This window comes from Euwallacea similis, chromosome 5 (genome assembly GCF_039881205.1).
Source record: "Euwallacea similis isolate ESF13 chromosome 5, ESF131.1, whole genome shotgun sequence".
Classification (NCBI taxonomy): Eukaryota; Metazoa; Arthropoda; class Insecta; order Coleoptera; family Curculionidae; genus Euwallacea; species Euwallacea similis.
Genome location: NC_089613.1, coordinates 4,429,053 through 4,444,770, shown reverse-complemented (window position 1 = coordinate 4,444,770; position 15,718 = coordinate 4,429,053). Strand labels below are relative to the sequence as shown.

The window sequence follows — 15,718 nt, the reverse complement described above, 5'->3', positions numbered from 1 at the left end:
GCTACTTCTCTCCTCGTTTAACGAGGGTTTCGAGTAAATGGGATTACTCTTCAACGGAGCATTTTCTAAGTCGCTAGCACCTTTTACGGTGCTCGTTTCCTCCTCCTCTTCCTCCTCAGATCCCGACAGCTCTGTTTGCTCTCGAGAGAGGCTCCTCTTTAAGGCCGCAACCTTATTGGCAGCAGCTTTCTGAACGGCTATGCAAGCTGACTTAATGCTGACATTTGAGTCAACCGAAGCATTGCGCTCAAGGCTTGGTTTCACTGTTGACACCCGCGAGGGGGATTTTTGATGAACAGCTTCCTGGGAGGGTGCTTCCTTTTCGTCATAGAGACCCTCGAATCCCTCCAAGTGTTCTGTGGGAGTCTGCACGGAGGAGGTAGTGCTGTTTGAAGAACTGAACGGTTTTGGTGCTGTGTTTTTAACTTTCTGGGGGACGCTGCGATATGAAGAACTAGCTGAACTGGTAGGCACGCTACTTTCACTGTTTTGCTTGCTCAGCTGCAGCTTATTTGTGCTGTTCGAGGGGGTTAGCTCGCTTAGAGATATCTGCTCTATAAGCCTTCTAGCATCTGCCAACTCTTCTTTGGACACTCCCACTGTGTGTCTAGCTTGCTTATTCTTCCTTCTTTGAAATCTTCCACTACTGCTCACCGTGGAAGCCCTTCTTTCAGGAGCGCTGTTTCCTCCACTTAACCCAGCTTGCAGTTTCGTGACGAGCTGAAGCAGACTGCTTCTTCTTTCGGCGGTAATATCAGTTTGATCGCTTTTAAGAGAGTTGCTTAATTTTTCTAAAGCCGTCTGAACTTCGGCTATAAGACTAGTTCTTTGATCTTCACCGGACTCCGTCCCGGAGTCCGGTGTTATGTCGTTCTCGGGGGCTTCTAGAAGGCCCTGAAGTAACGGTAGAAGCTGAGACTCACCCTCTAAGTGTCCGGGTGCGGTAGGGGTGGTGGGCGTCTTGGGTTCTTCACCTTTAAGGGCCTCGTCGACCAGAGCTGTACAAGCTAAAAGAACATGATTGTGCAGTTAGTAGGGGTCAGTTTTGTGGTGGTGAAGTTGGTTGAGAAGTTTGAATTTAATTAGTGTTTAGTAGAGAGGATGGTCACCTTCTAATTCTGCCATGATTTGACGCAATCTTGCTCTGATGATTCGACGTTCCTCGTAATCGGTGCTTTGCTCCAACTGGAAAAATGAGGCTGTAAAAAAGGTGAGATTAGGGATTTTTGGTCTTACCAGCAGTCGAAGACTTTCTTCGTCCCAGACTGTCTCTAGTTCCTTTTCAGTAACAGGACGTTGGAAGATTCTCGTTTTGGTTGTAGGCTTTCCACCTTCCTGCAATGATAGTGGTGAAATAATATTATCCCATACTTTGTAAATGCGTTTTAAAGCTCTCTATGCCAGATTGTCTTTAATGATAATCATCCATTATCATTAAAGGCAATCTGCGTCAACGATCATACAAATGAGCCCACGTTTCAGCGTTGACGGCGATATTAACTCGAAATTCCTCGTTACGAAAATCGGACTTTTAATAAAGTGAAGGACAAGGACATTCGTACTACATATAGAGATGGAGATTCTGGGGTTTGCGCACGTCCTACTCAAAGTTTAAACTCCGAAATATCTGGTCGCCTATTTTGGCCACGCGGCCCGCCATAGCGCACCAGCCATGCGATTCCAAACTTTTCCGACCAAGTGAGAAATACATCACATTCCTGATTGCACATTATGTAAAGTTGGCTTCCAGGACTGTGTTTTGGAAGGACTAGTGTCGTTAGGATCCAAGGCAACTCCTACAGAGATTAATGCACGTACATCACAAAGCTATTAAGTTGCCTGCAAAAAAATATATGTCAAACATATTGCTTTTTGAGCTATTTTCGGCTCCACTCGACAAACATGTTGCACGTAAGTGAACAAATGTGCAAGGTTGACAATGAAAAATGCGCCTATTTGAAATAGGCCACAAAGCGACGTTTCATGGTGATGGGAAAAGGGATTCTGACCACATATCTTTAAGACCTGACTTTGAAAAAATTTGTCTATCAGTTATATAAAAATAGAACACTGGCCGTGAATGCACAACAGTAGAACAATCAACTGTTGGATTGTTCTATTTTTAAGATGCACCTTCTTAGAAGTACAATATAGGAATAGAGCGGCAATTAGCAGCTGGCGTTGAAGACTAAACACCGGATTATGAGGAGACACGTGCCAATGAATCATAATCGAGAGAAATAGGTTCATTAAGATGTCCTAAATGTTAAATATAGTTTCTCAAAGGAATTGCAGGTCTTCGGAATTGGTGCATGGTGCTTGCGCGCGCAAACGATCAAGTTGAAGAAAACACACTGTGTATTTAAAACCTTTTGTACCGAAGGGAAGATCAATGAACCTCACTCAGGTGAGTTCATTATCGAAGGTATTCAATTTTCCATTTAGGAAAATTTACTTTTCCTATGAATAGCGAGGCTCTCTGTGTGATGAGAGTAGAAGGTTCGCTTTTAGACCAAAGTACAATAGATATTTTGAGAAGATCATGAGAAAGTCTTAGAGAACTCAGGAAATCCTGGGATCTCGTTGAAAATCGAAATTTTCAGTTTTGATAGTTACATGCAGGGAAGCTGGACATGGGAATCCGGCACTAAGACTGCAAAGCAATGTCACCAATAGTTGTTTCTTCACGAATTATTCATGATTAATCTTGAATTTTTAATTTGTACGAAGAAGATGGTTAGTTTGGATAGAATGAGTTTCTAGGGGAAATGATCAACTCAGAAATAGATTTCTCATTTTTCCGAAAGATTAGCTCGTTGGCGGATCGATTTTCGGAACCCAGATGGCCAGAATTTCCTATTTTACAATCCAAAAAAATACCTCTGAATTAAACAACTCATTTCCGTCATCTCCATCAGATTCGAAATTCCATTGGACCGCGTTCTAGACAAATATACAGAGGAAAAGAATGTCTGGAAAATGCACAACGTCTATTTTTTTGGCACATCGGGCGATCCGAATGCCTTAAAGTTAAATCATCTTGGACGTATAAAAGTACCCTTTACATAAGTCGAGTGAATACAAACAATTAGACGAGATCAAAGATAATTCTATTATTATTGACATTATGAAATTGAAAGGTGCTATTCGGTTGCTTCGCTTAGATGTTAGCCACGCACAGGATGTTCGAATGCCGATCTCTTATTTAGACGTACGCCTGTTATCCGTTGAGAACTAAAAATAACTTCACTTTCTTCATATCTTGTTCTAATCCATGCCAAAAAAGAAAACGCGGAAATCTTACTTGAGTAATTTTTCGCGCTCATAAAACTTTGTTCTAAATCCGTGTATAAAGAAAGGTGCGCTATTTTGAGCATGGCTGCGTAAATTTAGATGTTGCGCTGTCATGCCTCAAATTAAATCTCAAAAACGACGTATTTTACTTTGTTTTAATTTGAATTTGGGTTAGGTACCTGTTTAAGCTTTAATTATAGTGGAAACGTTCGTATTGCGCGTTAGGAAATCGCTTTCTATCCACACATAAAGCAGAGGCCAACGTTCGTTTACATCTAGTGTAGTCAACGTGGCAATATCGGTTGAAATTCCCCTAAAAGTAGGTACTTGTTTTAGAAGAAGTTTAACTTGTGTCCCATTATCCCGCTATAATAAACAGTTTACTTAGCATAAGCATAAAGACTTGAACTTCCTCATTTAGCGGCCAACTGACCTTTAACTGGCTTATCAACGCGCTTTATTGCCTAAGTACTGAAAATATACTTTTTGATAGAGCGAGACCTTAAAATATTACTAAAGTAATAAAAAGTATAGATTAAAATATGTGGATTTAAGCTATTAAATAAAAAAACTCCTTAAGAGAAACTATCCATTGAAATGTAAGTTTTGTAAAAAACTGTCAACCATGAGCAACAATCTTGGATGTGGGCTTTATCCTCATCACAACCAACTCGTGCGCACTCAGTGAGCCCCTCTCCAGTAAAAACGTCTCATCCACAACCACATCAGTGGGCTTATCAAGCGTAAAATCAATAAGAAACTTCTCATGGCTCGAGAATCTAGCATCAACCAAACTCATGGCAGAGGTTGGAACAAACAGAATGAATAATTGTAGACAAATACATTGGCATATTCTTAATTACCATAATTTTTCGTTTACAAACAAAACATTTGACCGAAACGTTCGGGGAATCCCCTACCTACGGATCAGACTGAAGACAAGTAATATGTTGAAGTTGAATCGTGCTTCTTTTTTACCTGTTTCGCGATGTGCCGTTATAATTCGACTGACATCGTTAGAATTCGTTAAAATTCGGATTTTGCGTTTTTTGGGTTATTGAGGTCAATGAACGAGGAGAGCGGCATAACAAATAAATAATGATGTTGTTCAACTTGACCGTGAATTTTATGGGAGATTTATACACAAATGAACGCGTTTTTCTACTTTAGGAATTATTTCGGATTCAACATCTTCACCTTCTTATAATAAATTTGTATTGAGTTTTCGAACGTAATTGTCCACATAATTGACAGGTCTCCTATGCGAGCAATGAGAAATTATTTTCAAGTGCGTTCCAAAATGCATAAAATAATATTTCAGTGTTTGTCGAATTTTTCTAGTCTTCACCAGGCGACATTATATATTTTCCAAAAGGTCTGCATCTACATTCCTCACGTGGTTTCTACTGCGTTAATACAAAACATTTACGTTTTTGATGCAATTCTAACCATTAAGCTTATAATAGAGGCAGCTTAAAAGCCTCAGCAGATGTTGCTTAATCTAAAGGAATTTCTGGAATGCTATACCTACCTACCAAAAAATTCATTTTATTTTCAGATCCATTGTCCCGAGTTTTCAAAAATAACTACTATCTATCTTCAGTTTTCGAAACGTTAAATTTTCTAATGCTCGGTTAGTTGGCAAGATATTTACTATTATTGAGAGGTATTCAAAAATAAAATAGAGTGGTACCGTCCATTAGTTTTTAGGGCAAAAGACGCTTTGGCTGTCAATTTTCAAGGTTTTTCAAACCAGCTTGGGATATGTTTATAGTGGCAGTGCATTTTAGATTAGAGAGTTTATATTTAGAAGAGATCATACACTTACTATTTTTAAATTTTGTTTTGATCTATATTTAAAAATTATATAATTATGCGGTGAAAGTAGGTTTCCTCTTATCCGCTCCCGACAGGGAATGTAATTTCTTCCGAAGGAAAAATAAGTAAAAACCCAACAAAATGCCGAAATTGTTTATAAAGCTTGCCACTAAATCCTTTTCGTGTAAACGTCGAAAAGTTTATTGTTTATTTTCGCTTTTTTATTAGAGCTGGCGCCTTCCCAAAATTTCAATTTACATAGAAAACGACGCCGCTAACGCGACCCTGAAACTTTTCTACGCCAAACCTGCGAAACTTTTTTCGCGAACTGGACTTTCTTACCATATTTGGTCATCGAAAAGGCTCCACAACGAATAGATACCATATATTTTAATTTGAAAAAGTTGGCAAATAAGGTGGCATTTTTTGACATTTTACTAAGCGTTGCAGCAATTTGTGTTATTTGTTAGCTTCAGCTAGTTTTAAAAGATGTGACATACTAGGTCCGACTCTACGGCTTATGCTGGCAGCCAGCAAATATTAAAAGTCATTAAACATGGTAAATTTGATTCCCGTCCGCTCTGAAGCCGTTTTATGCAATTTTTGTGCGGCCAAGATTGGGCACCAATTTTTTAAGAAAAATGAAATTAAAGCATGGTTAAATAGAGGCAGTCTGTAATTTTTTGCGTTTACATGGAAGTAAGCAAATTAAAAAGTATACTTAATGCAAGATAATATTATGCAATTAAAATGTTTCTCAGCAATATTTACTAAAACAATTTATAGGTATATTATCTGCCAGAATTGCTACTGAAAATCTGGGATTAGAGCGACAAAGGCGCAAAACATTGGGCGCTAAAGGACAGTGTTCTTATATTCAGTTTTCAAGCCTCAGTTTCACTAGACACCAAACTTCAATCTTCGACTTACCTACGGACTCCTTAAAACTTCCCAATAATCCAACGGAACTTCCAGAAACAAGGCACAAAAAAAAGAACATTCAGTTCTCTAAACGTAAAACAAATTAGAAAATTTTTAGAAAGTTTGTGTGCATATGTCGAAATTTGTTGGTGCTAAAAGTAGTTAGAAAATGCGGTGTTCACTGCACAAGATTTTAAAGAACACAATTCGGGAGGTGAAGCCGGGAGGTGTCTGTTAAGCGTCTTGCCGTTTGACGTCACGACGTCCAAATTTAGCGCCTTTATACCGTAATTCTCGGTAAAAGGATGCTCGTTTTCTGTTTGAAATTGTTTTGTTGCTTTTTTAGTTCTTCCATATAAATACATAAGGTCTTTATTGTTATTCCGGGGTTACCGCGTAAATCCAAATTACCTTATTCTTCATGCGTTTCTCAAGTTTATTGACTATCTAAACCCGCTTTTGTCCACTACGTGTGTTTTATTTATATCGCCATACAAAGGAAAAATCTAGACTGAGTGCACATGTTTGGATATTACTCTCCTGCTCGTGCTTTAGGTATTTATTTCATCCATTTTCTGTATGTGACCTGAACTAACCTGAACATTTCTACACGCCGCAACATGTCTGGTTCGTAACATCGCGTCGCAAAGGGCGAGACGTAATAGCCCACAAAAATGGGTGAAAACTTCAGTAAATACTTACCGTAATGGTAGAGGTAATTTTAGTCGTTCTTCTGACGGAAACCGATGTGGGTGAAGTGGTCGTGGTTTTGGTCTTTGACGATTTTGCACATGCCTCCATTCCAGATAGGATCACTTGTGAACCTGTTACCAACAAAAATTATTGCTGTTAATAACGCCTTTTTACCGATGGCACCAACCAATGAATTTGTTCAAAAGCCCCCTGGCCGCAATATCTTCCTCACTATCCCCTTCCACGCTCTCTTCGTTCTTCATTCGAGTTAATACATCTTGAACCCCAGAAATTTGGTTCTTGTTGGACAAAAACGTTTCTCCGCTAGATGAACTCTTCATGGTACGTATGGCAGTTGCAGTGCTGCTTTTGGACCTTTTATCGCCGTCTACAAGCAATTTTCTCATTCACTGCCATCAGATTTTGTAATGTACTTACCTGGAGATGATTCCCGACTATCCAGTTCCGCCTCTCCGTTTGTGCTCTTGAAGCTGGAGCTTCGCAAAATCAGACCTGCCTTCGGATAGGTTGTTTGCCGCTCACTCTTCAGAGTTTCGACTAAACAAATTTACGGAACCACCATCAAATTGAGTAACAAGTGGAAATCCCGGTTTAATCACGTAGTGTACAAATACGGTACATTCTCAGAACAATAATTACCGATTTAAGTGAAACCACTGACCTGCATTGTCAATAAACTTCTTGGAGATCTCCTTTACGGATCCTCGTCTGTTAATTTTCGTGGTTTTCAATGATGATTTTTCGGTCGAGTCGCATATGTCCTGAAGAGGTAACATGGAATTGAGAATTGATAGCTATAGTTCAATGTAGACTCACTTTCTTATTATCAGTGAGAGTTCGCAACGAAGGCGTATCCTTATATCCAAATTTCTGCGTAGTGGTAACGCTGGTAACTTTACCATCGGTGGATATAATTCCGTCTTGGTTCAAGTCTCTAGGGTCGGTTGAATATCTCGTAACGCTCACTTGTCCTACCGGCTCATTGTCGTTTTCTGAATAGTACTCGCTTCGGATGACGGTTCCTTGAACTGAAAATTAGCAAGGGTTCTTCGTCAAAACATCAGGTTCGGTAATCTGATCAACGCGAGGAGCGAGACGACAAACCGTTAAAAAAAGTTCGATAATAACTGAGCTAAACCAGAAGAATTGGAAGGAATAACGGACGATATTGAACATTTTGTGTTTCTGCGGACTTCAAAGGAATGCAACGGACAGGGAAGAAAGACGTCAGTCTGAATGTTTCTTATGAGAAAAAAGAAGCCTGGTTTCAAGTGAGGCTATTGAATATTTTCTGTGAATTTCTGAGTTATTCAAGGGGAAAAAGGCCTTGCACTTAACACCTATTTCATAGGGAAGAAATTCAGTCAAGAAATACAAACCAAAAACACTAAAAGCATAGAAGTAAATGGTAATCGTTACCTTTGCTTTTCTCGCTCTTGTTCTGCGCCCTCAATGCCTTCAATCCAAACAACGGGGTCCCATTCTCGTCCGTCGGCCCTACCCCATAGCTCGACGTAATTAAATCAGTACTCTTCACTTCTTTAGTGGGGCTGATTCTGACTCGTTCTTTTTTGGTACTTGTTGTTGTGGAACTCATGGACTTCTTGGTGGTCACCGCGGCGCTTTCTCTGGCATTTCTCAAGTTTCTTTGCCTTACCCACTCTGGCTGACTATCCACAATGGGTGTTTTAGTCGGGGGAGCCGCTTTCTTGAGAGAAACAAAGTTTCTTTCAGTTGTAGTGGTAGTGGTGGTTCGGGTGCCACCGGGAATACTTTCCACTTTGGTTGAGGTGGTGGTTTTGCCACTGGGGAGTAAGTCGATGGTTTTGGAGAGTTTTCTTTCAGGGCTAGCGGATTTGCGAGTTGAACTCAGCTCCTCTTTGTTCATTTTGGATATTTCACTGGATGATTTGCGTTCGTTGTATGAATACTTGTATTCTGAAGTGTTTTCAATACTGCTCCTCCGGTCCATTAATTCTGTGTGCCGGTAAGTTTGGTCTTCAATAACTTTTCTCTCAGGGCTAATTTTTCTTGTGTAAGTGGACTGGTACTCTGTGGTTTTATCGAAAGATTCGGGTTTGATAGTTTTGGAAGGACTTGACCCCCTCCGTACCACAGATTCTCTCGAGACCGACGACTTCCTCTTCGATATGTACTCCTCCAAGGTGCCGTCAGTGATCAATCTCTTGACCAACCGGATTTGAGTGCGGATTTTGCGCCGCAGCTCATAACCCATTACTTTTTCCAGCTACAACAAGACAATTATATTCAATCATTACGAAAACGACCAACTCACCAATTCCTCTAAAACTTCCAAATCGAATATCTCCTCAATTTCCTCCTCAGTTACTCGTTTTTCCAAGGTAATGCTGCTCTTTCTTCTTTCAGAGTTAGTAGATGAACTCTCAGTAGCTTTAGTAATTCTCCCAGAATCAGTCCTCCTCAAAGTGACTCCAAATTTTGTGTGCTTGGTGTCGACTTGGTCGACAACTTGAGCTTTCGCTGGAACTGATATAAACCAAAATAATCAACATCTTATAAAAAACATTATGCTACTAACCTTGATTGATGTTTTCTCTATGAGGACTCTTCACTCTCAAGTTTCTATCTAAAGGCGTCATGTAATGAGGCAAATCTCCCTCAGGAGTTTGTTCTCTGCTTCTCATTTTTGGTGAAAGGATTTCTTCAGGGGCCACTACTTCACGAATTTTCTCTGGGGAACTAGCTCTAAACCGCCTAATTTCAATTTTATGTGCAGAAGTCCTTCTCTCAGGTGATTTTTTTGGAGATGGAGATCTTCTAGAGATACCCTCAACTTGTTTCAAATAAATCGAGTTCGTGTTCAATGACGACCTCCTAGAAATTTCCTCATTCCTAGTCTCCTCTTCAGCTTTCCTTCTGGCTTCAAACACCGAAGGTCTACTGAGAATATCCTTCTGCTTTGTAACCGTTTCTTGTTCTTTACTTATATTTTCAAACAAAGCCTTGGCCTTCTTAATGCTCTCGTTGCTTCTCAATCTAGTGCTGCTGCTGATTTTCGTGGATTCCTCCTGTGAGCCTCTGCGAGTGGTTCTTGGAGTGGTCTCGGGAGACGTTGAGGTATAGATGCGATCGCTGCCCTCCTTCTTCAAGATACTAGTGTATTGATTGGAGGGTCTTCTTGTTGGAGTTTTTTCCCCTGGAGATGGAGATCTTTCTGGGGAAATTGAGACGGAGTTGCGAGGTTTGATTGGAGTCCTTTCCGGGGAGATTGATACAGATTTGCAAGTTCTAGTTTCCTGCAGTTTCTCGCTTTCGATAAAATCTGTGGTTTCATTCTTGGTAGTGGTGAAAGTTACCTCGAGAGGAGGAGATTTGGCCTTCACATCGATTTTAGAAAGGCTTACAGATTTGGGGCTACTGCTTGTTAGTTTCTCGGCAGTGGTGACAAATTTGCTGACTTTATCAGAAACACTGAGTAAACATTCATCAGTTCTTAGTGACTCATCAATATTAGTCAAATCAGGGCGAGACACCTTTGGAGCAGGACCTTCTGAAGGTTTTTTACGTGTCTCAGGACATTCGAACTCTGAAACCTTCTTCTGAGTGCTCGCTCCATTAAAACGGGGACTCTTAGGTCTCTCCGGTAATGTGGATACACTTAGCTGTTCAGCTGTACTTATGAACTTGTTCACTTTATCAGAAACACTCAGCAAGCACTCGTCTTCCCTCAAGTCTTCTGACACCTCCAAGGTGGGTCGTTGCACTTTAGCAGGTTTAGGTTTCAGTGGTTCTTTAGTCAGCTTCTCAGCAGTATTCAGGAACTTGCTTATCTTCTTGTTAATGCTCAGCAGACTCTCGTCGGTCTCCTCAACCTTATCTACTTTAGTTATTTTAGTTACTGCGTCAGTTATGTCTGTAATTCGACTATCCTCATTATCATCAGACTCAAATATGGGAATATCAGTTAGTTTCTTGGGTTTCTTCTTTAAGGAGCCTTGATCATCAGGCTCGCTGATTTGATCAGGGTATCTGGCTGGTATCGAATCCTCCTCCTCATCGCTGGTGAGAGGTCTTGGGCAAAGCCTATCGGGTGTAGGCTCTCTGGAGGATTTAGACCTTTGAAGATTAACCACAACCTCTCGATCCAGACCGTCCTCGTTGATCAAGACAGTTTTGGTAGTTATTACATTCTTGGCATCATCACTAGCAGAAAACTGCCTTTGTTCTGTAAGATCCACAAATGATCCCTCAGTGCTCTCCACTATGGACTCATCATCAGATTCTGAAGATGAGTATCCATTGGTTTGTTTTGGCTTCAATTTTGTCACAAACGGCCTCTTGGTGGGAATGGTAGTTTTTGGTTTATTAGCCACTGTTATGGTTGCAGTGCTAACGTGCTTTTTAGTCTCTACGGGCTTGAGACTCTTAGGTTTTACAGGAGCGCAACAGGGACTGGCACAAGTCGTTGTCTGCTTAGATTTGACAAGAGAACTTTTGACGGGTGCTGCTTTAGGACTAGGTTTGGTTGCATACCCATTGGTGGTGGTCATAGTCTTTGAAATCTTTTTCTTATTAACGGTATCGTCAACCCTATTGGTCCTCAGATGGATACTCCTATCCTGAGTAAGCTTCTCTGACCTCTCAATATCAAAAAGTGTTGTCTTCTTCTGTGGCTTCGCAATCTTCTTCAGAGGTTCTTTCGTCACTTTATTTGACTTAGAAAATTCATCTTGATACTCTGTCGTCCCTACCATCTTGGTTTTCTCCACCCTATAAATGGTCTGGGGTTGTTTTACCGAAGTAGGAATTTTTCCCGTCAATACAGTAGTAGTTTTAGTTACTTTCGGACCTTTGTTGATAGTGCTCTCTGAAATCTCAATGGTCTTCCTAGAAGGTGTTTTCTCTATGACTGTTGTAGGCTTTTTACTCAAAATTTTTTCCTTCGGGGAAGTAACTTTCCTCGTGATGGTAGTGGTAGTAGTAGTTGTGGTGGTGATAGTAGGCTTTTTAATCAATTTAGGCCCTCCATTTACTAATCTTCTCTCATTTGTCACAGTTTTAGTATTAAGCTTCTTCCTGGTGTCTTCAATCTCAGACTCAATCAGCTCTTGTGTGCGCTTCTTTTTATCAATGACCTCTTCATCAGCTTTGCACAGCTGCCTGAAAATCTTCTTTTCTGCGATTGGTTCTGCGACTGGCACTGCAGATTCATAAGTCTCCATTGTGGTTTTATGTATTTGGTCTTCCACATCTTCATCCTCTGAAGTAGTTGAACTTTCAGATTTAGTTCTAGTTTTTTTTGGAGACGTCTTAGATTTCAAAGAACTTAATTTTGGTGGCGAAGACGTTTTTTCTGGCGAACTCCTTGTTTGGGGAGGGAAGTCACAAATTGTCGTTGTAGGCTTTCTTGGTGATTGAGAGGGCTTCCTTTCTGGAGATTTGGGGGTTTGTTTTTCTAGTGAGTTGAGAGGAGCATTTCCAGAGATTAAAGGCCTTTCTGGCGACTTTCTTGTCTGTATAGGAAATTCTGACACCGAAGGAGCAGATTTGGTCGGAGGCACTTTCTCTGGATATGGTTCCAATGGCTCTCTTTCTGGAGATTTTCTGATTTGAGAAGGAAATTCTGATACTGAAGGTGCTTCTTTTCCAGGTGATTTTTTCTCTGGATATGGTTCCAATGGCTCTCTTTCTGGAGATTTTCTAATTTGAGATGGAAATTCACTGATTGTCGGACCTTGTTTTATGGGAGATTTTTTCTCTGGATATGGCTCAAGTGGAGCTTTTTCTGGGGATTTTCTGATCTGAGAGGGAAATTCTGATATTGAAGGTGCTTCTTTTGCAGGTGATTTTTTCTCTGGATATGGTTCCAGTGGCTCTCTTTCTGGAGATTTTCTAATTTGAGATGGAAATTCATTGATTGTCGGAGCTTGTTTTATGGGAGATTTTTTCTCCGGATATGGCTCAAGTGGGTTTTTTTCTGGGGATTTTCTGATTTGAGAAGGAAATTCTGATATTGAAGGTGCCTGCTTTGTAGGTGAACTTTTCTGTGGATATGGTTCCAGTGGCTCTCTTTCTGGAGATTTTCTAATTTGAGATGGAAATTCACAGATTGTCGGAGCTTGTTTTATGGGAGATTTTTTCTCCGGATATGGTTCAAGTAGGGTTTTTTTTGGGGATTTTCTGATTTGAGAAGGGAATTCTGAAATTGAAGGTGCTTGCTTTTCAGATGATTTTTTCTCTGGATATGGTTCCAATGGCTCTCTTTCTGGAGATTTTCTAATTTGAGATGGAAATTCACAGATTACAGGAGTTTGTCTTGTGGGGGAAGTTTCCGCAGATCTCGGTTCTAAAGGTTTCTTTCCTGGGGATTTTCTGGTCTGTGACGGGAATTCTGACACGGATGGTGCTTGTTTTACAGGTGATTTTTTCTCTGGATACGGCTCCAATGGCTCTCTTTCTGGAGATTTTCTAATTTGAGACGGATATTCACAGATTGTCGGAGCTTGCTTTGTAGGAGATTTTTTCTCTGGATATGGTTCCAACGGGGACCTCTCTGGGGATTTCCTGATCTGAGATGGAAATTCAGACACTGTAGACGTAAATTTAGTTGGGGATTTTTTTTCTGGATAGGGTTCCAATGGCTCTTTTTCTGGAGATTTGCGCTGCTGGGATGGAAACTCGGATATAGTAGTGCCAGATTTAATAGACGGCTTCCTCTCTGAGGGTTTTTCAAGCGGTTGCTTTTCAGGAGATTTGCGATTCTGAGAGGGGAATTCTGACAATGATGGTCTGGATTTCATTGGAGACTTTTTGTCTTCACGAGATTTATTAAACTCAACAAGTTTTTCCTTTGTAGGGGATTTCCTGGCAGACGAAAATGCCTCCTTCACAGGACTTTTCCTTTCCGTTAATCTCCTCACCACATCATCGTTGCTGGTAGTTCTGGTGGTTGTGTCTCGGATCGCGCTACTTCTCAAAGAATTTCTTTCCAAGCTGCTTCTACGAATCTCTTTCGTATCTTTATTGCTTAGCCCTAAAATCTCCTTAACTCGTTCTTCATAAGTGTTCGTTCTGAGCAACTTGGGCTTCTCAAAATTATCCTTCGATGGAGATTTAGTTGGTGACTGCTTCGTAGGGGATTTAGAAGTTCTTTTGCTGCTTATTTCTAGACTGCTAGGCCTAGTTTCCTTGATAATAGCCCTCGTATCCAAACTTTCCTCGTCCAAATCAGTGGTTATATCTTTACTGGTCCTGACATATTCAAAATCTCTTGTTGTAGTGCCAGTTGGTGAAGGACTTTTAGGCCCCTTTTTGCGAGTTAGAGTGCTGCTGTCAATGTTAGTCTTGGATTTCCTGGTTAAAGTATCAGAGCTGTAATAATCAGATTTGGAGGCCTTTCTAGCGGTTGCATCTGTTTTTTTATCACTAACAGTGGTGCAGATGAACGTTTCATTACTTGAAAATCGATCCACAGATTTCTTAGGACTTCTGGATCTGCTGAGACGATCAGGAGATGACCTAAAGCTCCGTCATTAACATATAATAAAGCCAAAAATGTTTCTTACCTGGACGGGTACCTCATCTTCTCGGGACTACCAGTACTCCTCAACGACTGGTTACTGTTGGTCCTGGGATGATTCCTAGAAATCCTCTCAGGAGTTATGGATCTCAAGGATCTAGCAAAGGCATCATGAGTGGCACTAACTTCAACTGATATTTTTTTATTTGTAAAATCATTGCGGTAGGTAGTAGAATATTGGCCTTCTGTGGGCGTAGTCTTCTCGTCAAGTTCAGACTTCCCCGGTTTAATGGGCTGTCTCTTCTGGGGTTGCACTTGCGGTTCTTGTGTCGGCTGAATTTTAGGGGCCGTGTAACTAGGCTCTGGCCTCTTAGGGGCATTACGAGTATCTTCTTCGTGCTGACGTTCAGTGCTTATGAATTGGTCATTGGTTCTTTGCTTTGAGTCAGTGCTAATATGGTGTGTAGCTGTGGTGTAATGCGTCTGAGGAACTTTATTTATAATAGTAGTTGTTTTTGAGGTCAGAGATTGATCTACTGGTATTTCCACATATTTAACTGTCTGAGGAGCCTCAGAGACAATAGTTTTAGTGGTGGCAGTTCTAGTAGTTACCTCATAAGGCACATTCCCATCATTTACAACAGTTGTGGAGTCGTTTCTACTGTCTTTCAACACTCTCGATGTATGAATGCTCTCACTCTTTGACTGCTGCTGACTCCTGGTAGAAGGTTCCACCACATATTCAACTGCTCTTTGATCACTTCTTCTAAGATTCTGAGACTCGCTCGCAACGTGCCTGCTTTCATGTATGTCACTTTTGCTGGAAACGTTAGAATGTGACGATGCCACGTTAGAATACTTCTTGTGAGTAGCTGTTTGAGTTGAATTCCCATCCTTAGTCTCATATCGAGTTGTTGTCACCACAGTCCCGTCCGCTAAAGTCTTAGTTTCCTGTGTTACCTTGGTTTTCCCTTCAATGTAATTAGGGTGGGCTTTGATGTCTTTAGGGGCATTAGTAGTGTAAGTTTTCTCAGTTACTGATTTAGCATTATTCTCGTTGATAGTGTATGGCACGTCTCTGGTTATAATTACGGTGGGTTGGATTTCCTCAGTTTTGCTTTCTGAGATGTACTGGGAAGATGAGGAAGTTTTGCTGCTGGTGGAGCGGTATTTGGAATGTTCATCTCCTCCAGAAGCTTCTTGGTGCACTATAGAAGAAGAACAAGTGCCTGCGGTTCTGGTAAAGCTTTTGTCATCCCCGTCTTGGAAAACTGAGGATTTTTCCTGAACTTTTGCCGCATAATTCACGCTTCCTCCATCGATTTGCTGACTCCCGGATGTTGTAGCTAAGTGAGTCGAAGTGTGAGTTTTGCCATCCTGGCTCTTCTCATGGGAGGTTTGCACATTCCATCCTTTGTCTTGATGCTTGGCTAAAGTAAACGAGTTATGAAGGGAAAATAATAAGTGTTG

The 15,718-nt window shown here is 40.8% G+C and overlaps 1 protein-coding gene across 4 annotated transcripts in view; it reads right to left on the bottom strand.

Moving 5' to 3' along the window:
* LOC136408942 (serine/arginine repetitive matrix protein 2-like) overlaps positions 1–15,718 on the bottom strand; it is a 29,390-nt gene that overhangs the window by 6,007 nt on the left and 7,665 nt on the right. For 2 of the 4 annotated variants that reach the window (XM_066390170.1, XM_066390167.1), the window contains exons 4-15: positions 14,295–15,678; positions 9,308–14,247; positions 9,044–9,255; positions 8,167–8,995; positions 7,564–7,775; positions 7,409–7,508; positions 7,165–7,284; positions 6,914–7,114; positions 6,736–6,857; positions 1,237–1,335; positions 1,110–1,185; positions 924–1,007 (exon numbers count right to left, since the gene is read on the bottom strand). In XM_066390170.1, the coding sequence (XP_066246267.1) occupies positions 924–1,007; positions 1,110–1,185; positions 1,237–1,335; positions 6,736–6,857; positions 6,914–7,114; positions 7,165–7,284; positions 7,409–7,508; positions 7,564–7,775; positions 8,167–8,995; positions 9,044–9,255; positions 9,308–14,247; positions 14,295–15,678 (8,379 nt within the window). The remainder of the gene's footprint in view (positions 1–923; positions 1,008–1,109; positions 1,186–1,236; positions 1,336–6,735; positions 6,858–6,913; positions 7,115–7,164; positions 7,285–7,408; positions 7,509–7,563; positions 7,776–8,166; positions 8,996–9,043; positions 9,256–9,307; positions 14,248–14,294; positions 15,679–15,718) is intronic. The other 2 variants (XM_066390168.1, XM_066390169.1) reach the window with 2 other exon arrangements.